Source organism: Syngnathus acus, chromosome 20 (assembly GCF_901709675.1).
Source record: "Syngnathus acus chromosome 20, fSynAcu1.2, whole genome shotgun sequence".
Lineage (NCBI taxonomy): Eukaryota > Metazoa > Chordata > Actinopteri > Syngnathiformes > Syngnathidae > Syngnathus > Syngnathus acus.
Genome location: NC_051104.1, coordinates 549,660 through 572,120, shown reverse-complemented (window position 1 = coordinate 572,120; position 22,461 = coordinate 549,660). Strand labels below are relative to the sequence as shown.

The following is a 22,461-nucleotide window of genomic DNA, read 5'->3' as shown; positions in this document are numbered from 1 at the left end:
GCGGCAACGAGAACGTAAACAAAGGCTTTTGAGCTCGCTGCGTCGCCGTGCAAGACACGTTTGCAAGGCCAACAATAACAACAATAAAGATCACAAATCCGAAGCGCAACATGTTTTTATTGTTTTCAAAACTGGTCATTTAGTGTGCACATCTGTTTTCAGAAACAAACGGATGGACGTTTGCATTTCCTAAATTTTGTTTTTATTTTTGACAGTCCGTGCCCATTGACAAGATGTCTTTCAGGGACTTGCGAAGTAAGTACTCATATACACCACACTGATGATGTTAATGAAAACCAATTTTTTTTTTTTAATAGATTTTACGGAGATGATGCGAGCTTTGGGCTTCCCTCGCTTGATATCTGTGGAAAACTTCCGAACGCCCAACTTTACACTCGTTGCGGAAATCCTAATATGGCTTACTAAATGGTATGTTTACAAACAATAGGAGAAAAAAAGTATACGATGCAAATTACGGGATTCATCTTATTCTAACCAAGATGTATGTTAACTCATGAAACGACGGTATCTCCTTTAACCTCTCAAATGTAGTTATGAACCCCAAATGGAAATTGCGACCGACATGACCACTGAGTCAGACCGGATATCGCTCATCAAGACTGTGGCTCAATTCATGGTAACTCCTTGAATTCTAAAAGAACCAGAAAATGTCGGGGGTTTTGTGTTTTTGTTTTGCTCATCAACGAATATGCATCTCTTCATATGACAGGCAACTAAAGCTCACATCAAAATGAACACCAAGCGCCTTTACCAGGCTGATGGTTACGCAGTCAAGGAGATGTTGAAGATCACTTCGGTATTGTACAATGCCATGAAGACCAAGCAGATGGCCCAGGAGGACAGAGTGGAGGAGGAAAACACCAAATTCAAGTTTGAACTGGGCACTCGAGTGAGAACTTTATTGAAGCTTCAGATAACGGCATTGAATCTTAGTTCGTCAAATTTATCATTTCATTTCTGTATTTCCCCCTAGATTTCAGATCTGAAAGCAGCTCGGCAGCTGGCGTCGGAGGCCACGTCCAAAGGAGCGTCTCTGTATGATTTATTAGGAAAGGAGGTGGACTTGAGGGTGAGAGAAAAATATTTGCTGACACGGACGGGTTCAGGAATTGATAAAGTTCTCGGGGGAAGTTTTTTTTTTTTTTTAGAACTTGAGAACGGCTGCCATTGCAAGACCTCTGGAGATCAGCGAGATAGAAACGGCCTTGAGACACGCCAACAAGGAGGTCTTGGTGTGTATCCAGGGCGTTGGATTTTCATATCATCAACTATCCTTGCTTAAAATCTTTGTCATTTATGAAGGAAAATGTGGAGAAGACCAAAGTGATGATGAAGAATGTTGTTTCTGACGTCACCAGTCTGGATGCCAAGAAAGAAAAGAAACACTGGCAGTTGGAGATGAATCAGAGGAGACTCCAGACACTACAAAGTGTCCGGTGAGTTTTGACAATGAACGATTAATGACTTCATTCCCGTTAATGACTTGGCAAGAGGAGAAATGATGGCTATGTTGCTTTGGATCTCTCAGGCCATTATTCATGGATGAATACGAGAAGATCGAGGAGAAGTTGGAGGAGCAGTACAAGTTGCAAGTGGAAAACCTTCTAAACTTTTATTACCTTGAGTGGCAGCAGGAAAAACAGATCAGACAAGAGAAGATGTTTGAGGTACGTGAATGTAGACAGGATTCTGTTTCACAAATGATGGCAGTATTAAATACTGAAAGAAAGAAAAACGGCCTGTCAAATGAGAAGGCTCTACTTGGAAAATGTGAATGTGTTCTAGCGTGTTTCTTCGTATACCCGCAGGAAGAAAGTAATCGAAACAGGATGATGCAACAACTGAAGGAGAATTATGGGGATTCGATGAGTTCAAGTGAGGCAAACAACTGATAAAACTCAGATTGACCTTGTGGTACTAACTCGTATTATCCAATTTCTATTTATTACAGTTAATGAAGAGGACACTCTTGAGGACAAAGGCCTAGACGGAGACACTGATGAGTGTCAAACTTCTAATCCAAGACTTCCTCTAAATGAAATTGTGGCAGGTAAAGAAGAAAAAAATACGGTTTTTCCCATGTATAATGCACAAAATTTAACTAATTTATTGTCCTAAAATCTGGGGTGCGCATTATACATGAGTACAATTGTTTTTTTTTTGTTTTTTTTTGTTTTTTTTAAGAAAATCATGGTACAACAATTTTTGAAGAAAATCTTGTCACGGATGGTTCTTTACAACGTCACTTTCCTCTCTTTTCATTTTAACCTAACTGATCGCAGTGGTGCCTTTCTGGGCAGTCGGAGAAATCAACGCCAACAAAAAAAATACATCCAGCCTAGTTAAGAAATCACCAGAAAGATCACCATGACAATTGTGAATAATAAATAAATAATTATTATATATATTATATATATTATTATTCTAATAATAAATAATTGTGATAAATAACTGGAACATCACTCAAATATTGGTGATCCCGTTGAGAGTCTCACATATTTCTTCGCTATCGAGTTTGCTACTGCATGCGCAGTGATACTGACCGGCAGAATAACATCCGGTTGTTCCCAAAGATGATCTTTTTTCTGAAATAATTTTACGTTTACGGACTTAAGTAACCCGGCCGGGTCATACCAAAGACTATAAAAATGGGACCCATTGCCTCCCTGCTTGGCACTCAGCATTAAGGGTTGGAATTGGGGGGTTAGATCACCAAATGATTCCCGAGCGCGGCGCCGCTGCTGCTCACTGCTCCCCTCTCCCCCAGGGGATGGATCAAAATCACACGGGGATGGGTCAAATGCAGAGCACAAATTTCACCACACCCAGATGCGTGTGTGACGATCATTGGGACTTTAAAAAAAAAAAAAAAAAAAAGTCAAAATTTGGGTGCGTATTATACATGGGTACAGGCTTTTTTCCAGCATCGACATGCCATTTTTAGGGTGCGTATTATACATGGGGGCGCATTATACATGGAAAAAAACGGTATGCTCCCGATGCCAGTGATTAGTTTCCAAAGCAAGCTAAAAATAGATTTTCAGTTTGCTAAAAACAAAGATCCTCAAAATGCATAACCCATCACACAGATTATCACCGCGTCTACATAGATTGGGTATATTTATGGTTTGTTTGATTTAGGAGCAGCCCTTGGGACCATGCTAGGTGATGACAGTGATGAGGTAAAACTATTAAAACATTAAAAATGCCCTCCCCATGTACTGCAACTTGCTCCAACATTTACTTCATTTTGACTGGAGTTGAGTTTTGACAAGATGTGTGGAATTATACCTTTCAGTCAGAGGAGAGCGAGAGAGATGAAGACGAAGAAGATGACGGCCTGGGATTGGATGGCTTTTTGGGGGGTCAAGAAGCGAGGACGTCTTGCATTTCCAGGGGAGGCACCAAACGCCATCTGCTGGATAAGAGTGATGATGACTTTTGAATTCATAATCTAATTGTGGGTACGCTTAAAATAACTCAAAACATTATTTGATGGAAAAATATTTTAAATTTAGTTGTCTCCACGTTTTAGACGTTTTAATATAACACATAAGAAAATAGCGTAAAGAATCTGCACTGTACTCATACCGAAAATGACGCTCACGCCCAAGAGAATGTCCTCCCCTGCACTTCCAGTTTCGGTTTTTCTATTTTCTCAAATCATTGCGAATTTATGTTAATTGATGAATTGACACATGACAACCACCAAACAATGTGAATAAAATTGTTACTCCATATTGAAATCGTCACAAGTTGTTTTTTTTTTTTTAACCAAATGTCATTGTGAGAGAGGCGTGTCCCGGAATGTAAAGGCATCATTTGGCTAAGATGGCGCCGCTTCCTGCGCTCCGAGTCTGTCTTCTCGTCTTTTTCTCCGCGTTCGTGACCGTGTCACTGGGCTTCGGCCTGCCCGCCCTGCTGAACGCCGTCACGGGGTTGCTGGGAGTGCCGGAGGCGAGCGTGAGCGAGTGCGTGGTGGTCTCCTATTTGCTTTTCGTCCTGTACGTTGCGACACCTCGGATTCCCAGAGGACTGGTGGAGGTAACAAGTGGTTCCATGGACGCATCACGGGCAACACTTTACATATACGGAGCCTTGGGACACGAGTTCTAACCAATTAAAATGAACTGTTTTCAGGGGAGAAAAAAAAAACCTCTCAGATATTTTTCTACAATAAAGTTTAAGTTAAAGAGTTTAACAAGAGAAAAATAAGCCATTTTACTATGTGAGTTTTAAAAATATTTTATTGCAGTGGGTTCAGGGGAACGCAGTTTGAGAACCTGTGCCTCAAGGAATAGAACACCCCCGCATTACATTGGTGTTTTATCTTGTGCAGGCAACAGGCAAAGCAGTGTTCCTCACGAGTTGTGACAGCAATTTTGGACTGGCTCTCGCCCAGCATCTGCACAAACTTGGTTTCACCGTCTTTGCAGGATGCTCACTTAAGGTGAGTGTGCACTCAACTGTATAAGGGTGGGTGGGGGACATTTTTAGAATCACGGTAACTAGGGCTGTTGCTACAAAACGATTAATCGGATAAAATTTGCACACGTTAACAGAATTAGATTCTGGAGCGCCTGCGTACAAAATGGAGGATAGTTTCTTTGCAGGATAAAGGTGGAGAGAGTGCCAAGATCCTGGAGGACTTCCACTCAGAGCGCATGAAGGTGGTCCAGCTGGACGTGAGCAGCAACGAGCAGGTGAACAGAGCCGCCCACTTCGTCCGAGACAACCTGGAGGACTCAGAGAGAGGTAGAACAATCAGAGTCGACGGACATCTTCGCTTGTCTTGTAACATTTCATGTCCGGGTTGGCCGTCCAGGTTTATGGGCGCTGGTCAACAACGCCAGCGTGTCCACGTTCGGAGGAGTGGAGTTCACCTCCGTGGAAGCCTACAAAGAAGTTTCCGAGATCAACCTGTGGGGAACCATTCGGGTCACCAAAGCGCTTCTGCCGCTTATTCGCCGAGCCAAAGGTGGGGGCAACTAATCTGTCTGAATTAGCGCACAGTCATCGCAAATGACAAGGTTGTGACAATTTGCGGTTTGGAAGACATTCCTTGTGGTTTGCTGCCGTTAAGACGCCACTTGTGATTCACTTGTGAAGTCACAGGCAATATTCTTGGCAGGAGTAATTCTCTTAAGACAGCTCAGCTTTGGGCCACAAGGCTTAACTATTATATTTGGAACAATGCTGCCATTCTGTGGCCTCGTTGTGATTTTTATTTAAATATTTCCTGTAACTCCAATTTTACTACATTGTAGACATCTCGTTCCAGACTAGTCCTATATTTCAATTTCAGGTCGCGTGGTAAACATGTCCGGGCTGTACGGCCGGATGGGTAATATCGCTCAGTCGCCTGTCAGCGTGTCCAAGTACGGCATGGAAGCATTCTTCGACTGCCTCCGCTACGAGATGAAGTCCTGGGGCATCAAGGTGTCTGTCGTGGAGCCGGGGAATTTCGCCGCGGAGATCCTGAGCCGCGACGTCCTGGCCAGCGCGGCCAACAAACAGTGGGCCGAGGCCTCATCGGACGTCAGGGACGATTACGGGAAAGCCCGTTTTGATCAGATCATGGCGCTGATGCGCTCACAGTGCAACGGCGGACAAAAGGATGTGGGTCCCGTGCTGGACGCCATGGTGGACGCCGTTATGTCCAAGCATCCGTACACCAGGTACAACGCCATGGAGCCGTACTGGTGGATCCGATTGCAGCTGATGACGCACCTGCCCTCCGTGCTTTCCGACTTGCTGTACTTCTAACTGGCGACGTGCCAGCTCTTCGCTATTCCTCAGCACTTGAAGCCTTTCACTGATCAAGCCTTAAATTTCAATCCTTATTAAAGAGTAAATTATTGCATTTTATATTGTGTTTGTGGGAGCCCCAGATGTAGCACAGAATGATAAAAAAGGCAGTGTTATCTCAATGGTACGTTTTAAAATTGTGGCTAGCGACAAAGCAATAGAAAAGTACAGTTATTAAAATTAAAGCGATGGCTGTAAACCACTAAACAACCACTAGAGTTCACTCTTCTACAATATTTTTTGATACAAGGCCAGGTGCAATGGTAGCAGTCAAGTGCAATACAAACACTAAACTCTTAGCATGAGAATATTTCCATTCAGGAGCCTACAAACACTAAACTCTTAGCATTAGAATATTTCCATTCAGGAGCCCAAAACTAACACAGCAAGCATAAATATTCTGGTAAATTCAGTGCTCGTCTACACGGGCTATGAATGACGACATAGCTAACTTTGAGGCGTTCAGGTGCTGCTGTTGATTGTTTAGGAAATGAACAAGTGGAACAAATATGTGGCTCTACTGTTTGAATACATACTTGTTGGTTGGTCTCGTCAAAACGTCAGGGCTTTAGATTAAGCTAAAAGCTTCTCAATGGACCCTCTAAATTTTACACTTCGTTCGTCCACTTCTTCCATTGCGGGGAACAGCCATTTTGCTTTAAAAGTCAACGCCACAAGTAAAACGCGGTTGCCTAATTGGAGCGGACCAATCAGTGTTTTCCAAGGTAATAGACCAGGAAGTTGTGGGCGTGGTTAACGTGATACGGAAAGGTAAACAAAAACAAACAAACCCATTTGACTGACATCAATGTTCCCCTTTGAAGGCACTGACAGCAGATGATTTAAACGACATAGAATGTTTGGGCACATTAAAATACAATCGCATGGCTTAGTTTTATGTTTATTACGTCTTTGAAACATTAATAAACTCTTCTAAGTAATAAACACTTGAAGACGATCTCCCCTCCGTTAAAAACAGCATTTAAAGAGCATGACAATTGACAATAAATTTCACAGCACTGCTTTTTATACTATTCCACATCAGCATAGATGTGTTTGCTTCACTCTGGCGCACAGGAAGAGGGGGAAAATAAAATAAAATGTAAGCAGCACAAAAGCACCAACGTTAACACGGGTCACTTGTTTAGAACATTTGTCTCAAGTGGCTACCGATGTTTTTTAAGCAAACTTTTGTTCTTTACAGCTGCTCATGCCGTCTCCATTGGTGCAGAGACAAAAGCTACATCTGTTATATTCAAATCTCAAACGTTGGCAGATTCTGTCATCCTTGTATTTGAACAACCAACATTTACATGAGACTTTTACAGGTCATCTATTGTATGTGGTTACACTGTAAAAACAAATAAACATAAAAATTGAATGAAACGTTCAAACACTTGAGGTGCTCCGGCCGTGATTACATCACATCTGTACGTCCTCTCAACTGTACATGTAGGCATTCACTTCAGGTTTGCAATGTAAGGACACTTGAAAACTACACAACAGGCATTTTATGCAAGGGGGGGGGGGGGGATAAGTCAAGGACGAGCATCCATTAACTCATCCCATGCAACATGCAAAGCTTTAAAGCAGAGGTAGAGAACCTTAATTAAGTCCTCCATGGATCATATGCATGACATATTAGGAGGGGAAAAAATGAGGCATATTTGGGGTTAAACTGGTTTATTTGTTTGTAAAATTGACTGGCCAGCTAAGTAAAATGCTCAGACTTTGGTTGGCCACATATGACCCTAAGGCCATTATGTTCCTCACCCCTGCTTAAAAAACAAATGTCACGCAGCATTACTAGTGAACACGGTAGACCGCCAAAAACAAATAAAACAAAACTTTGGTTGACAGAAAGCTGTGAAGGCACATTACAAAAAAAAAAAAAAAATCTCCCAAATCCTCCAATGTGTTCAAAAGACTCTGCAGTGTCACAATGATGTAAGAGTCATTCATAATAACGGGGCAATGTAACGTGAGTCCTGTGAAAAATTAGATTTTTGCAGGGAGAAAAAGGCGTTTACTGGATAAAAACCTTCCGGATGTTTCATCCTGGAATGTGAGCCAGATCAGCTCATCATAAATCTAAAAGCGGGAATGGACTGGGCTCTTTAGCGAGTCATCGCTCACCTGGAGAACACAGAGATAGTCTCCCCTTCTCCCTGCCCGAGCAGAATTCCAGATGCGCTACTACACGGGACGTCGTTCTCCTCTTCCTTGGCTCCTCTTTCCGCCCCCTCTTCCTCCTTAACCAGATGGACAAATCATCATCCAAAGAAACACAGATGCGCAGCACTCAATCTGGATTACGACACGACACTTTCAATGAGACAAATAACAGCACACTCCCACACTTCCAGCAGATGGACTCTCCCACTTGTAACGTACAGCCAAGCAAGCACATCTAGTGACCTCCCCTACTTGGTTCCCCTGCAGCCATGCTAATTTAGCGCAGTGACATCATCTTTGGGACTCAGTTTAGCCCGCGGCTCTGCTGAGATGACGAATGTTTTGACGACCCCCCCCTCAGGCTTTCCCACCAGACCCATTTCCAGAGCTGCATAGAAATTTGGCAAAAAAAAAAAAAGCACAAGTCTCCTTTTAAGGATGAAATAAATATAATGCAAAAGCCCCCCAAAAAAAGTATTCAGATCAGTTGTGGCTTTGAAGTTTCTGGGATCCCCCTCAAAAAATACAGCAAAAAAATTAAAAACAAAAGCTGTCCATTATTTGCACAACCAAGAGAATCAATAAATATATTTTGGTCGCTTCACTAGCAGATGTTAACACCTTCAGATCTAAATCCGGGGGCTTCATACCGGAGGGGCTTGCTCTATCGTTAAAATAAAAGTCACATTTTAAAAAGTAACAGTTAAAAAGATTATATATACGTTTGCGACAAACTAAATGCGACTAAGCTATGGAGGTGGAAATATACGACTGCCAGCGAAAACATCTGGATCACATCATAAATAAGTGGCCAAGAGGTCCATCGTCTGCTCTCAGGAGTCCTTAGTCTTTTTTTTTTTTTTTTTGTGTCTCCCAACACTCCCAACATTCTTCCTCCTTTCGCGCCTTTTTTCCCGTCCGTCCTCCTCTTGGAATGCTCAACCAGGCCTACAAAGTCCTGATGACGTGTCAAGCCTTCAGTCTTGATGTCAGTGTGTGTTCCGGTCTCTGTTTGTGTGTGTGTGTGTGTGTGTGTGTGTGCGTGTGTGTGTGTCATTTACAAGTGTGTGTGTCAAGATGGGATTGTGTTTTGTGGGGGGGGGGGATCAGGAGGCGGACAGGGCCTTGACCAGATAGAGTTTGTCGCCCTGCTCACTGGTGAAGATAGGCGCTTTTTTGTAGTGTTCCACAAGCTCCTCCATGGAGTTGAACTTGCGCTGTCCGATGCAGTAGAGGCTCTCCTTCAGCTGCACCTTGAAATGCTTGTTCTTGCTCTGCGCCTTCAGCGAGATGGAGAAGTCGTTTGGCTGGAAGACACGACCAATCGGTTTACAGACGAGATTCTCAAAAATCACCCAACGGCGGCCGATATTAACTCACCGATGACTCGCTGTCTCGAATGAGGAAGTCTCCCTCGGTGCCTCGCTGGTTGAGTGCCACCTCCGCCTGGTGGCGCGTCACCTTACCGTAGTACCACTCCTTGCCCGCGAATCGCCCGCTGATGGACGGCGAAATGTAGTCACAGTCGGGCGTGGGCGGGCCGGCGGGCCCCGCCGTGGTTTTGTGGGAGCCCGAGTCCAGCACCGTCACGTAGTTCTTGGGCACCAGGCCAAGTTGGCCGTCGGCCTTGCGGCATTTCCACCACTCGGGGTCGTTCTCGGGCTTCTCCACCACCTCCATCACCTCGCCCTTCTCAAAGTTCAGCTCCTCGTCGTTGTCCGAGCTGAAGGGGTAGAGCGCCTGCACCGTGTGTAAGACCCGGTTCCCGTTGGCCGTGCTGTTCACCACCGCTGCCAGCTTCTCCGAGAGGGACCCCGACGGGTCCCCCAAGCCCCCTCCCCCCGCCGTCCCGTCTACGTCCTCCGTCACGTAGTTGGACGGGAACCAGCCGGAGCGTCCATTGTGGCTGCCGCGCCACCAGCCGTCGCTGCACTTCTCCATCACCACCACCCGGGTGCCTTTGACCAAGGAGAGCTCGTCCTCACGCTCTGCCGTGTAGCTGAACTTGACCAGGGCGGGCAGGTTCAGGTCGTACAGCCGCTCGCCGTTGTCTGCGTACACGTCGGCGTCCACGTTGGAGGCCGTGTCCCTCATGCCTCCCTTCCTGCTCTTCACCTTCCCGATTCCTGGAAAACAAATCAATGGCGAGAGTTAGTTAGCATTAGCAACAAGAAGGTACACATTAATCAGACCAGAGACCTCAAATTGTGTGTGTGTGTGTGTGTGTGGGGGGGGGGGCAACTTCAGTCCAGATCTTATTGAGAAATCCAAATACCGTAATTTTCGGACTATAAGTCGCACCGGAGTATAAGTCGCGCCAGCCATAAAATGCCCAAAAAAGTGAAAAAAAACATATATATGTATATAAGTCGCTCCTGAGTATAAGTCGCCCCCCCACCCAAACTATGAAAAAAAACGCGACTTATAGTCCGAAAATTACGGTAAATGGATTAGCCCCCTGCAAGGGATTGTATTTGAGTTCGGAAGGTCTAGTAGAATCCAAAAAAGGGGATTAGCAGATCCTCTGGCCCACTTCTCTCTTCCTCTGGCGGAACCCTGAGGCAAAGCTTTGGCACGCCTGTGATCTCAGTCTTACCGGGACAAGAATTTCCACTTGGCAGCGTGGCGCGTTCGCAGATGATGCAGGTCATGCTTTTGTTCCCGCTTTCCGGGAGACGGTAGAGCGCTTCCAGGCAGGACTCCGATTGCGACCTACGAAACGGCGCGAACGAGCAACGCAACGGGGCGGCGATCATTCTTGGAGCCAGAACGACTTTGCTCTCAACGCTATCAGCGGGCCGATGACGTGATGTAGGAAAACTCTCGTTCTGATTACGTTTGAAAGACTCGCATAATCAAAAGTCAGCTGGTTGAAATTACACAGGGTGGACTTTCCACAACGATGCTGGCTGGATGGATGACGCGTTTATTTTCTGAGAAGCCGCGGACGAATTGTCCGGAAAGGATCCGAAGCGTGGACAAAACGCGACACGAGTGCAAAGAGGCCAGACCGCTTCCAGGTAGAGCCTGTTATTAGTCACGGCGCCGCGTTTAAGAGCAGACTTCAAACAGGTCAGCTTTACTGACTCATGCAACACTTGTCCTCCAAGTGATGAAACATGTTCAACCGCAACATGCCTGATGGGATGTTTTATCAGGTGCGAGTTGCTGGAAGCCCCGTCGTCACTGCCTGCCGGAGCTCCAAACAAGTTTTTGGGGTCAGCACTGCAGAAATAAAACATCTTTAGCTCTGGTTGCTGAACAGAGAGTTTTAGCTTAACTGGCCGGGTATCCGATGCCTTGTGAGGGATTCGTTTCTGCTTCCTTGTATGAAGCCTTTGCATGGAAAACAGAATAGTGCCTAAGGCCACCTCATTTGATTAGCTGCTTAAACTGGGTCAGTGTGATAAAAAAAAAAAAAAAAAAAAGTTGGGATTTGCATGCAGCGCACAGATCCAGGTAGGCAGTCTTTATTGATTTCTATTTGCATATCTCTACTGACAAAAAAAAGTCAGCATAACATTTGTATGCTAATGAGCATCAAAAAGCCCACAGGAGAATGTTTACTTTTGCGGCACCAGGGGGGGAAGAGCGAACGTGTCCCGAGCGCCGACGGGTGTTTGTTCGGCCAACATGCGCACACAGGAACTGCTTTTGTTTTGTCCCTTTACTGGCAGCTTGTCCATTGTCTGTCTGCGGCCCTCTCGACCCCGGGCTTCCCTTCATTTCAGGGCTCTTCCTCTATGGACGTCAACACCCCGCGTCAGGCTGTCTGACAAAAAGCCAGAACATCCCCCAAGCTTGGGACACAATGGGCTCACTCGGACTGGCTGAAAATTGCAGCATTTTTGCGTAAAGCCTATATGACCCCCCGTAACAATTTTTTACAATCTTAAATCTCTTCTCTTCGTTAATGACTATTTAGTAAGGTGACTGAAAACATTGTCATTTAAGTCATGAGTTTGGCCACTCAAATAATATATCAAAAAGTCTTTACGGCCCAACGCCTTGATAAAAATCAAATTCACCCCTCAGGGAATACGGAGCATTTCGGTATCAGGCATGAAGTGGAATGACAATGCGGTACTTTACAAAGCACATTAGATGTGATAATTATCAGTTCATACATGCCAACTGGGAGCTGTCAACAAAGGGCGACGAGGCGAGCGACCGCCCGCCCGAGGCTGCCGTCAGCCACTTCAGAAGTGCGTCTCGTGAAGTGGCCGGCGTGTTGTCACGAGCGCATTGCAGACAATGAGAAACTTCAACTGCAAATTTGATTCGTTGCGTTCGAGAGACATAGCGCAACGCCGCATTCCACCATCGGCGCTAGCATAAAACATCGGGAACATGCAAGTCCCTGCACAATGATTCAACTTCCTTCTGACTTGTGCACTTCCTCTCCGGCCAGCTCTCCTCCAATACAGCGGAGGTAAGAAATGTGGCTCAAATTATAGAGTTTCCGCTCACTGAGAAACAGGAAAACAGAGGTAGGGGACAGAGCAAACTTCCCCCCCAGTTGCCCCCCCCTCTGGAAAAATACTAGTTTATTAGCTGATCTTTATGTAATCCGTTTCGACAACAACATGGAAGTAGCCTGAGATGACGGAGAAGCGTGCGCGACAGAGAGCCTGTAAAAGATCAACAGGGCTCGAACTAATGACATTCCTCTGATAAGTTTGTGAGGTGCAGGAGATGGCAAGAGGGAACGGGAGGGGGTTGTATTTCAATAGATGGCACCCGACACAATGACCACACTGTTCTACGTGAGCAGCGATAGCTCATGACCGGCGGGCCGTCGGGCGATGCGTGCGTGGGGGCCCTCCCAGAATCAAGTGCCCCGGGGGGGGAGCATGAAAGGAAACGGAGCGTCTTGAGATGTTCCCCAAACAAAAGTGGCGCGCGGGTCTTCAACAGCAACAATGCTATCTGTCGAGTTGCAGGACACGAGTAGCGAGCGAGCGAGGGGTTTGGGGTGGGGGGTTGCGGCGTGGCTATGTACTTAAAAGCAAGACAGAAGGATAGCTGAGGCAATTACAGGCTTCAGCTTGGGCAGAAGGATTTTCAAGGGAATATCCACCCAGTGTGTGTGTGTGTGTGTATGTATGTGTAGGACGCCCCTGCCCCCCCCCCCCCGCTTCCCGTGCTCTACCAACATATTAGCACAAACGTTTGTTTCTAAGAGAAGACTTGACTAATAAAGCTTTAACGGCAAAAAAAGCAAAAGAGAAAACTGGTCAAACCAGGCAAGGCGAGAAAGCTATAAAAAAAAAACTAGACCACCGACGTTAAAGGAGGACCCTGGCATGTACCGAGCAAAGTGTAGAACTTACGAAAGAAGTGTTTGAATAGGTTAGCCATGTCCATTTTTGGCTTGCCGCCGCCGCCCAGCCTCTCGGTATCCGTTGCCCGGCTGCTCTTGCTTCCCACTGCAGCTGTAGAGTTATTCCATGTGAACACCCAGAGAGCTGGGGCGAGGGGGGGCGCCCACTCCCCGGACCATGTGACCGGGGAAGAGCCAATAAGATTTAGAGCCGGGGAGGCCCTCATGGAGAGGGGAAGAAGGAAGGAGCTGGAGGGGTGGGTGCTCAAGTCAGAAGAAAATGAGATGTAAAGACGTAAAAGGAAGGCGTTGAGCTATTTTTGGGTGGCCAATTTTTGGAATTCAAATAAATGTTTTCCTCTTGGCTATCAACCGGGTGATTCATGGACTTGCATGACTACAATAAAATTTGACATGAATTTTCTCCTCCACACACCAAAGCCTGACACATTCTTTTAGGAGGATGACACCACAGCACGCCCAACAAACGTGTTTGTGGCCGTTTTTTTTTTTTTTTTTTTTTTAAATAAAATGTTTCTCACTCAAAAAATAAAAATAAAAGAAGTGATAACCACCCACAATTCGCCAGTTAAAAAATTCTCAAATCCACTAATAGATCAGGTTGGCGTATTTACAAGCTCCTTACGACTGTAATTATAATTTTACAAGCTGCTCGGCGCTCTGCAGCTCAAGTTCGGCGGATGTAAACCTGAGAGCCAAGCGTGTCTACGAGCGCATTTAGTGCGCCGCCCGCTCGTGCAGCTGTTCACCTGCGCTTAGCTCACGGACCAACGCCACGGCAGGTGGGGGAGTTGCGGCGAGGCTCGCGTTACGCGCTTGCACATAACGGGCCGGCTTCCAAGTGCGGCAATAAAACAATCCCGTGCTTGTAAATTAAAAGGTCATCAGAAAGGGCGCCATTAAAAGTCATAGGCGAGATCAAATCGGTTTAGGCCCGTTGCCACGCTACCGGGAAGACAATGTTCCCACAGCCTGAAGATAAGAGATTTGCACACTGTGGCACCAGATACGGGTCAAACTCCACCATGCTTCCTGTAACGACGTGTGAGATCTTTACCTAGTGTGTCCTTGAGGTTCTTGACAATGGAAGCCTTCCTGGCACTGTTCTTCCTCTCCACATAGTTGGACGGCACAAAGCCCGTTTTGTTGGTGGCGTTGCGGACCCTCCACCAGGACTTGGAGTCGTCGAGGAGCCAGAGACGCTCGTTTTTCTTGATGTCCAGCTCCTGGTCCTGCTGGGCCATGTAATCAAACTTGGCGATGACAATCACCTCTTCCGTCATCTTGTGCGAAGGGGAACTGCACAGAAAGCACAAGGAACAGATGGAAGTTCTTTACATGACCTCATGTTAGCTCGTTTTGCAGACGTTTGAACTAAATGACAGATGGATTTGTCCAAATACAATAAAAGGGAAGAATGCGGAATCATTACTCTTGAACTCAAATACTGGATATTTGCTTTCTTTAAGTGAGTTTAGCTGTGTGTAGTAAGTCAAGGCGGGGAAGTTGCTCATTATAAGAGCAACAACGCTGCCCAGGCATTCTCAAGAGGGTCACTACCAGCTTTTAAAAAAAACAAAGAGCAACATTCAATCGGAGGTCTTGTGACAAACTCCACCATCAGCACTGCTACGCTGCACGCGCTAATGTGAAAGGGTTGGCTAGCATTGGCGAGAGCGAGAAGGCTGCTCCGATGTCACGAGCAGCTCGTTGGTTCTACCTTTAATCTCAGCACTCCATGACTTAAGGGACCAGACGCCAATCTCATCGATCGAGAGTTCTTGGCTTGGTTTTCATTTGAGCAACTGATGTTAGGTCTAGGTTTCAACCACAGCTGGCGTTGGGACCAGCCCAGAACATGATCCTTGGGCAAACGCAAGGACCTCGGGGAGCTAAAGCAATTTTCAGCACGATTAGCCACGAGTGGGAATATAAATAAATAATGGCAAGGCAGCAACTGAGATTTCCTCGAAGATCTTTAGGTGTTGAGACATTTATGGGATACAGTCAAAAGACTACGAAAAAAAAAATACAGCACTATATGTAAAAAGTGGTCCTTTGTTTACAATGCCGACATATGTTTTATGTAAATCCATCCGAGTTGTGTGGTAAAATATAAATTATCCTCTTACAACATCCCCTCACGTCATCATGGCCTGTTGACATTTTACTCTTCCTTCTCTTTATAATAGATAATTCAACATTTCAGTCGGCACCCGAGTCTCACTTCCCTTCAGCTACTGAGGCAGCTGAACGCTAACTGCACATCAACTCTGCAGTGACTTGCCGCCGTGCAGATGTAAGGGAGGATCAAAAAAAGAAAAGAAAACCACAGTGGCAGATGCTGCAAGCTAATCGGTCAGCTGCACAGCCAGCCAAGGCCGCCTCTTGGCGAGCCAAAGCCCTAAAACACCGGGGCAGACGGGTCAAACTGCTCCAATGGTGTCGCATCCACAGTCCATTTGCCACACACACTGTAAAGCCAGGCTAAATCCCTCTCTCAGGCTAATTTAACCATTTTAAGCCCCCCCCCCCTCTCCCTGCTTTCTTGAAAAAAAGAAAAATTCACTTTTAGCTGGAATCTTTTTCTTTCCATCATCTCAAAATAATAACTCTGAAAATAGGTCAAGCGAGTGTGCAACAGCACCCCCTTTTGGACAATTTCCTGCACGGAAACTTGTAAAAGCTGTCGTAAGAGGTTGTATTTATTCGGAAAGGCATGTCGATGAGGTGAAAACGGGATTTGCCAGGTATGGAGGGCACAAAGGAAATGATGTGCTAAGTCGGTGGTCCAAGTTAAATAACCTTTGACGTTTGCAAAAAATAGGTCATTATATAGGGATGCCGGAAAACCGGGGACTCTGAAAATAACACAGAGAAGAACGTCAAGTCAAGGTCAACATGGGCAGTCAGACCACATGGAGTGGTGGTTAAGTATGGTGGCAAATGAAGGCTTTTGTGTGGCTTTCTCACTTTCCATCCATGATGGTGAAGTGACAAAAACAAACAAATGAAAGTGCACCACTTCCTGTTACCTGAGGAAAGCCAAATGGAGCCTTGCGGCAAAGCTTTCAGTCAGAGGCCAACTTTTGCACTGAACAACACAGACGAGTGAACCCAAGACAATCAAGTTGTGATACAAGGTTGTTGCTTTGAAACTGACATTACCACATCCAGGAAACCCGCCGCAGCTGCGGGCACGACCCGGTTGTCTCTGCAGCGCCAGCATCTGCCGCCGTTCAAAGACATCTAAAGCGACTCAGTGTTGGATTTCACTAAATGGCCCCTGACTGTCCTAAAAATGATGTCACGAGCAGGCCTGAAGCCTAATGGGACAAATATAGATCCATGTTTGTTAGTGAGCGATGTTGGTGTATTTGCCGCATAGCCAGATTGCTGAGGCACTGACACAGCAACGGCGTGAGCTCACAGGGGCAGACAGTAACCTAATCCCTGTGACAGGCCGCTAAAATCACAGGGTTCTCGCCTTTTGGAATGTGCTCAGTGCGCGCACTCGACCCCACTGGCGCTGCGACACTTCCCGCAATTTACAATCCTGGATTTTTAGCCTGCTTTGGACAGGAGCAATTGAGCCCCGCGAGGACGGCACCTCATGGCTAGATTCTCACAGCAGCATCACAGCAAAGGGGTCATGGGAGACTCGGTGGGTCAGCTGTGAGACAGGAAGTGTGGACGCAAGGCTGAGCGGATGATGGGAAAGTCATGTGCTTGACCAAGCCAGAGATTGTAGCCTCGTTGCATTCGGGAAAACTCCATCATTGCCTTCAAAAGTGCCTGTTGACAATAGCAGATGGGGGTTTGTTGAAATGAATTCGCCGACTTCCGACATCCCGGCTAATACGAGCCCTCGGGTGCTGTCGCGACAGGACTAAATAAGCCACTTGGGAAAAGGAAGTGTGCCTGTTGAAACTTGTGGAAGAGTATCTTGAGAGCGGGAGGCATTCCAGGTTTGCGTGCTGGTGAAACAAAAGTGCAGACAGGTTGGCCACAGATTGCTACCAGCAGTTTGGGGCAATCGCGGAGGACATTTTAGATATGCGGTGTCATTGTGAAACTCAAAATGATGACCACATTTTAGTGCACATTTCCTCATTTTTACACCAAGCCGGCGGTAATAAATGTACAGAGTGAGTCAATAAAAAAAAAATTTAAAAAAAATTGAGAAGGGAAAGTAAGATGTTCTTGTCATTCATTTCAAAATCAAAACATGTTAAATATTTTAGAAGCATTTACGAAGCTTGAAACAAGCTCAAACAAAACATATGGCTGAAAAGGAAACTTTCCAAAGCCACTTTGTAGAGGAGCGCATCTCCAGCTTGTCATCTGACTGTGGAAATTCTCAGCCACATTAGCTTTTTCTTTTTGGGCTGTCACGAATAAGCGCAGTTGGGGCAGATTTGGGGCTGGCGAGCGTTTACACAGAGAAGGCCTGAGCTGACAGAACAGCTAAAAAACAAAAAAATAAAAACAGCCCAGTTGTGGTCTGAGTCAACACCTCTCGGCCTCTGGGTGAGTGGATTAACGTTTTAAAAAAAAAATAATAATAATTGGCCTCGTTGCTGTTGCAGTGTCAACACACCAAACTGAATAAAGCTTTCATGCAGTTACGAATTCTTCAAGGTATGAGAAAGTGAGTTATGTCAGGACCTGGCAGCCCAAGAAAAAAAAACAAAGAAAATACAGCCCGGCCTCTAAAAATCCAAAACGTCTCTCTCTTTCGGGGTTCCACATCCAAAATGTCTCAATGGGCAAATAAAAAACAAAGAACTCAAATTGGTCTGCAGTAACCATGTGTGAGGTCTTCCTAACCTCCTACGAGAACGCGTTAAGTCGACCAAATGTCTCTCACTCCCCCCTTTGAAAAACTGAATGAGAGACTGTCAAGAGGATCGTCAACCAGTCAGACAATAATTACACAAACTATGAGGGACTATTAAAGCTACGTTGACAGAAGTATACATAAGGATAAAGTTATACAGAAGATCTGACCATAAATATATGCATTTAAAAAAATTCAAATAATTGACGCGCCCTTACAATACCCATTGGAAAAAATACCTGGGGGAAAATAGAAAAAAAACTAGGGAAATATAAAACTTTCAACCTCATAAAAATGTTTTAATCACATAGATCTATAAATGTTTTTTCCAAATTAAATAATGAATTCAACGAGAGCAGAGGTCCCCAACCACCGGGCCGCGGACCGGTACTGGTCCGTGGGTCACTTGGTACCGAGCCGTCAAGCCGCACAGGAATTATTTTTTATTTATTTTTTTAAATCGACGAACAATTAATTCAGGTCAAGACGCTCGTCCCGGTCACGTGACAAGTTTTCCCAGTCGAGCCCGCAAAGCTAGCAAAAATGAGTAAGAATTTATTTTGAAAAATGTAAAAAAAAAAAAATTGGCGATTCTCTCCCAATTACATCCGTCGGTTCAGGTCAAGACGCTAGTCTCGGTCACGTGACACGTCACCTCAGTCGAGCCCGCGAAGCAAGCAAAAATGAGCAAGAAACAGAGATGTTTGGAAATCTTCTTAGGAAAGGGAAAAAAGCCCAATGAGGAGACGGAAGAAGAGGCTACGACTTGTAAGAAAAGGAAAGCTGCATTTAAAAAAAAAATTCTGGAGTCCTACTTAAAATATGGATTTATCGCCACAGGTGACTCTGACGCGCCAAGCCCACTCTGCATATTATGTGGCGACAGGCTAGCTAACGAGGCAATGGAGCCTTTAAACTGCTTCGACACATGGAGACCAAGCATCCTGCAATAAAAGACAAACCTTAACCACTTCGAGTGTCATTGTCTCCGATTAGATGGGACCGGCTCGTTTCTGAGAAACAAGCTCAGTGCTCCCACTAATTCAACGTAATGGTGAGTTGTATTAATAAAATTTAATAAACAATAAATAAATAATTACTAAAAAATAAATAAATAAAAAGTCGTTTATACTTGTTTTTGTGCTAGTCGTATCAATTTATTTCATCGTATTTATATATTTGTTATAAATGTATTATTTATATAAATGTATTATTTATTTATGTAAAGGCCGGTCCGCGAAAATATTTCTGACACGTAACCGGTCCGTGGCGCAAATAAGGTTGGGGACCACTGAACTAGGGCGTCTCATTGGAAAATGCTAGACATTCGAAGATGCTAACTGCCTTCTTTCCCCATCAGCAAAATAAAAATAAAACATATTAAGACAATTGCGACAATTTAACCTGCGGTAACTTCCTACAAGCACGTCGCGTTACGTTGCTACGCCAATAATACGACTGTTGAGTTTTAGTAACAGAATAAGGTTAATGGAGTCATGAGAAAGTAGCCTCTGGTTAGCCACGTTAGCCGCCGTAGTGATGGAAGGTTACGTACGGTGAAGTGAAAAAGAGCTAGCCTCGGGGCTTGTCTCGATAACAAGCCTCACTGCGGCACCACTGATTTTACAAGTCACGCCTTACCTACCTTCTTCTCGCCGACAGCCACCTTTTTTTGTCTCTCCCTCCCAATGCAGTGCTCCCCAAACCGGCCCGGAGACGTCGTCGGAGAGCGGCCAAGTTAAAGATTCTCCACGTCAAGGGGCTACGTTAGCCGCCGTTGCAAGTAGCATGGCTGTGTGTTTGCAAGCATGTCATAGCTCGGCGGCGTTAGCTTATGCTAGGCTAACTGTAGCTAGCCTCACCGCAATCTGTTCAGACGCCAGGTCCGACCTACATCTCTTGCCATTGGCTGGTTTTAGGAATGAACGCCCTTCTGATTGGACGAATGGGTTGTAGGCAATCTCTTGACATCTGTCGACGTCATTGCACGAACGTAATGATTTTGCACACATTATTAGAAAAACTGGCAAGACATTCTACGTTAACAATTTTTAATTTAATCTTAAATGGGGAAAAAACACAAAAGTTAAAGTTTACGTTCCCCTAAACGTATTTGATTGAAAAAAAATCTGTTAGAGGTAAAATCTTTTTTTTGCCAAATTCACATTTTGGATTTGAGGTGATCAACATTGACTAAGGAAGCAAACATGCAACGTGACGTATTATTTATTCTAAATTCAATTAAAGTTGTACCGATTGTGATGGAGTTTATCGCGACTGTGAATGTTTAAAAACTGAATTATTTCATAAACCAACACTAAATACTTTGTGATGTGTAAAAATGACATACAGTCAACATCTGTGCTATGACTGCTGCAGCAGTCAAAATGAAAACATGGTGTGTGACATAAATGCATCCCTCTGCATAGTAGTCATGTTTAAATAATGTAAACTACTAAATTACCTTCATAACAATTAGCATTACGTTCACTCACTCTAGGTGGAGAATAAAAAATGAGTCGGGTGCGCTCTCTAACGAACATTTTGGTAAGTACACCCTCACAGATCACGTTCCCTCTGGGAAATAGAGGCTTTGCAGTCACGTGGTTTTATCACGTGATTTTGTGACCAGCTCAGTGGCCTAGTGGTAGAGTGTCCGCCCTGAGACTGGAAGGTTGTGGGTTCAAACCCCGGCCGGGTCATACCAAAGACTATAAAAATGGGACCCATTACCTCCCTGCTTGGCACTCAGCATTAAGGGTTGGAATAGAGGCTTTGCAGTCACGTGGTTTTATCACGTGATTTTGTGTTATGCCGCCATCTTGGCGGTCAACTCGTCAGCTCGTTCCTACGTGTTTGTATAGATTGTCTGATTTCTGCGCTACGTTTTCACCGATTTCATCCGAATTATGGCTGATTTGCTATCCAACGAAGTTGGGCATTTGGATGAAGAATCCAAGAAACGTTACAGAGAGAAGTTGAACCTTGTTGGCACAACGGATCCGTATCTTTTACCGAGAAGCATGCTAAAATCGCCTGAGCATTTTGCAACAGCCGACCTGCCTGAACTCTCATATCCAGATATTTATAATTACCTCGTCGATTCACCATCTCCGTACACTGGAAAGGACCTTAAGGCATACAAGAGTCTGGATGCCTACAAGTATTTTACAGCAGGTTTTGTGCATGATGGGCTGATATGGCAGATTCCAAACAAGAATCGATTTCTTCTCATGACCAAGGTAAGGAAAAGGCACGCACATGGCAGTAACAGTGCGGTTGTGAAAAAACTACTGAAGTGATTCTAATGAAAACTCACATTGATAAGCTTTTTTTTATTACAAAAGGCCTCTTGTTCAAAAATGATTGATTCAGGAGAAAATTTACCAAATGCCAGGTAAAATATGCATAAATGGACAGTAAGAGGTCTAGCCTTGTATATTATATCCAAATTACGGACTGATACTAATATAAGGTATGTCATATTATCTGTTTCAGGTAAAACACTCTCAACGGATGAATGATCCTCCCCTCAGACCTTGGGTAGCAATAGCGAAAGATGGTCAGATCCTGTGCTGCCACTGTACCTGCATGGCTGGATTGGGTGAAACATGTTCACATTCAGCAGCATCCCTGTTCGCCCTGGAGACATTAATACGTATGAAGACGGCCACTTCATGCACATCACTACCTTGTCAGTGGCTGAAACCATCAGCATCGCGCATAGAATATGCTGAAGGATGCAATATCGATTTTGCCCGTCCAGCCCAGAAACGAAAGTCAGAAGTTTCAACTCCTGAGGAAAGTGCTGCGAGAAAACTGCTGAATGTTCCTCCACCAACTGAAGAGCAGAAAGCTGCCTTTTACAAGGCTTTGTCTGAATGCGGTGGAAGACCAGCAATTTTGAGCATTGTCCCTGACTATGCTGACAACTTTGTGCCAAGGGCAGTGAAGCGAAAGCTTCCTGTACCTCTCTCACAGCTGTACGATTCTGGCAACATGAAACTCAGCCCAGATGAACTTGCACTAAAATGCCGGTCAGAGCTGGAAAAGTTACATTCCATTACCAGAGAGCAGGTTTGTATTTTTTTCGCACTTGGTAATTAATATATATATCATGAATAATTTATTGTTCTCCAACCTGTTACAAATAATCTAATCATAGTGAAAACAATTTTTATTCAAATGTTTTTCAGATATCTGCGGTTCAAGAACCTTCATATTTTGACTAAGATGAGGTGCAATCAAATTAAACGTTGTCATCATAATCATG

At 44.9% G+C, this 22,461-nt stretch overlaps 3 protein-coding genes and 1 long non-coding RNA gene across 8 annotated transcripts; 3 read left to right on the top strand and 1 right to left on the bottom strand.

Annotated features, from left to right (window-relative positions):
- Nucleotides 1–233: 233 nt before the first annotated feature.
- On the top strand, nucleotides 234–3,762 carry LOC119139586 (clusterin-associated protein 1 homolog). The gene is made up of 12 exons (XM_037280398.1): nucleotides 234–255; nucleotides 318–429; nucleotides 553–637; nucleotides 731–910; nucleotides 995–1,090; nucleotides 1,170–1,253; nucleotides 1,324–1,457; nucleotides 1,550–1,688; nucleotides 1,830–1,896; nucleotides 1,973–2,071; nucleotides 3,163–3,203; nucleotides 3,320–3,762. The coding sequence occupies exons 1-12, from the start codon at nucleotides 234–236 to the stop codon at nucleotides 3,464–3,466; spliced, it is 1,206 nt and encodes a 401-aa protein (XP_037136293.1). The 3' UTR covers nucleotides 3,467–3,762.
- A 64-nt stretch (nucleotides 3,763–3,826) lies between these two features.
- On the top strand, nucleotides 3,827–6,039 carry bdh1 (3-hydroxybutyrate dehydrogenase, type 1). Its single transcript, XM_037279506.1, has 5 exons — nucleotides 3,827–4,065; nucleotides 4,361–4,471; nucleotides 4,635–4,776; nucleotides 4,847–4,999; nucleotides 5,327–6,039. The coding sequence occupies exons 1-5, from the start codon at nucleotides 3,853–3,855 to the stop codon at nucleotides 5,785–5,787; spliced, it is 1,080 nt and encodes a 359-aa protein (XP_037135401.1). The 5' UTR covers nucleotides 3,827–3,852; the 3' UTR covers nucleotides 5,788–6,039.
- A 679-nt stretch (nucleotides 6,040–6,718) lies between these two features.
- Nucleotides 6,719–19,962, bottom strand: nck1b (NCK adaptor protein 1b). Of its 5 annotated transcripts, XR_005101302.1 has the most exons (6): nucleotides 19,834–19,962; nucleotides 14,406–14,647; nucleotides 9,385–10,130; nucleotides 9,101–9,311; nucleotides 7,966–9,047; nucleotides 6,719–7,887 (listed from the first exon to the last, which is right to left on the bottom strand). XR_005101302.1 is itself a non-coding variant. In XM_037279503.1 (5 exons), the coding sequence occupies exons 2-4, from the start codon at nucleotides 14,629–14,631 to the stop codon at nucleotides 9,111–9,113; spliced, it is 1,173 nt and encodes a 390-aa protein (XP_037135398.1). In that variant the 5' UTR covers nucleotides 14,632–14,647; nucleotides 19,834–19,962; the 3' UTR covers nucleotides 6,719–9,045; nucleotides 9,094–9,110. The 5 variants fall into 5 exon arrangements, 4 of the variants coding, with proteins under 4 accessions (XP_037135398.1, XP_037135397.1, XP_037135399.1 ...); XM_037279503.1 differs by having other exon boundaries at nucleotides 6,719–9,045; nucleotides 9,094–9,311; XM_037279502.1 differs by having other exon boundaries at nucleotides 6,719–9,047.
- On the top strand, nucleotides 19,184–20,515 carry LOC119139116. Its single transcript, XR_005101303.1, has 2 exons — nucleotides 19,184–19,242; nucleotides 19,883–20,515. It is a non-coding gene; the product is annotated as an uncharacterized LOC119139116 (long non-coding RNA).
- Nucleotides 20,516–22,461: the final 1,946 nt, after the last annotated feature.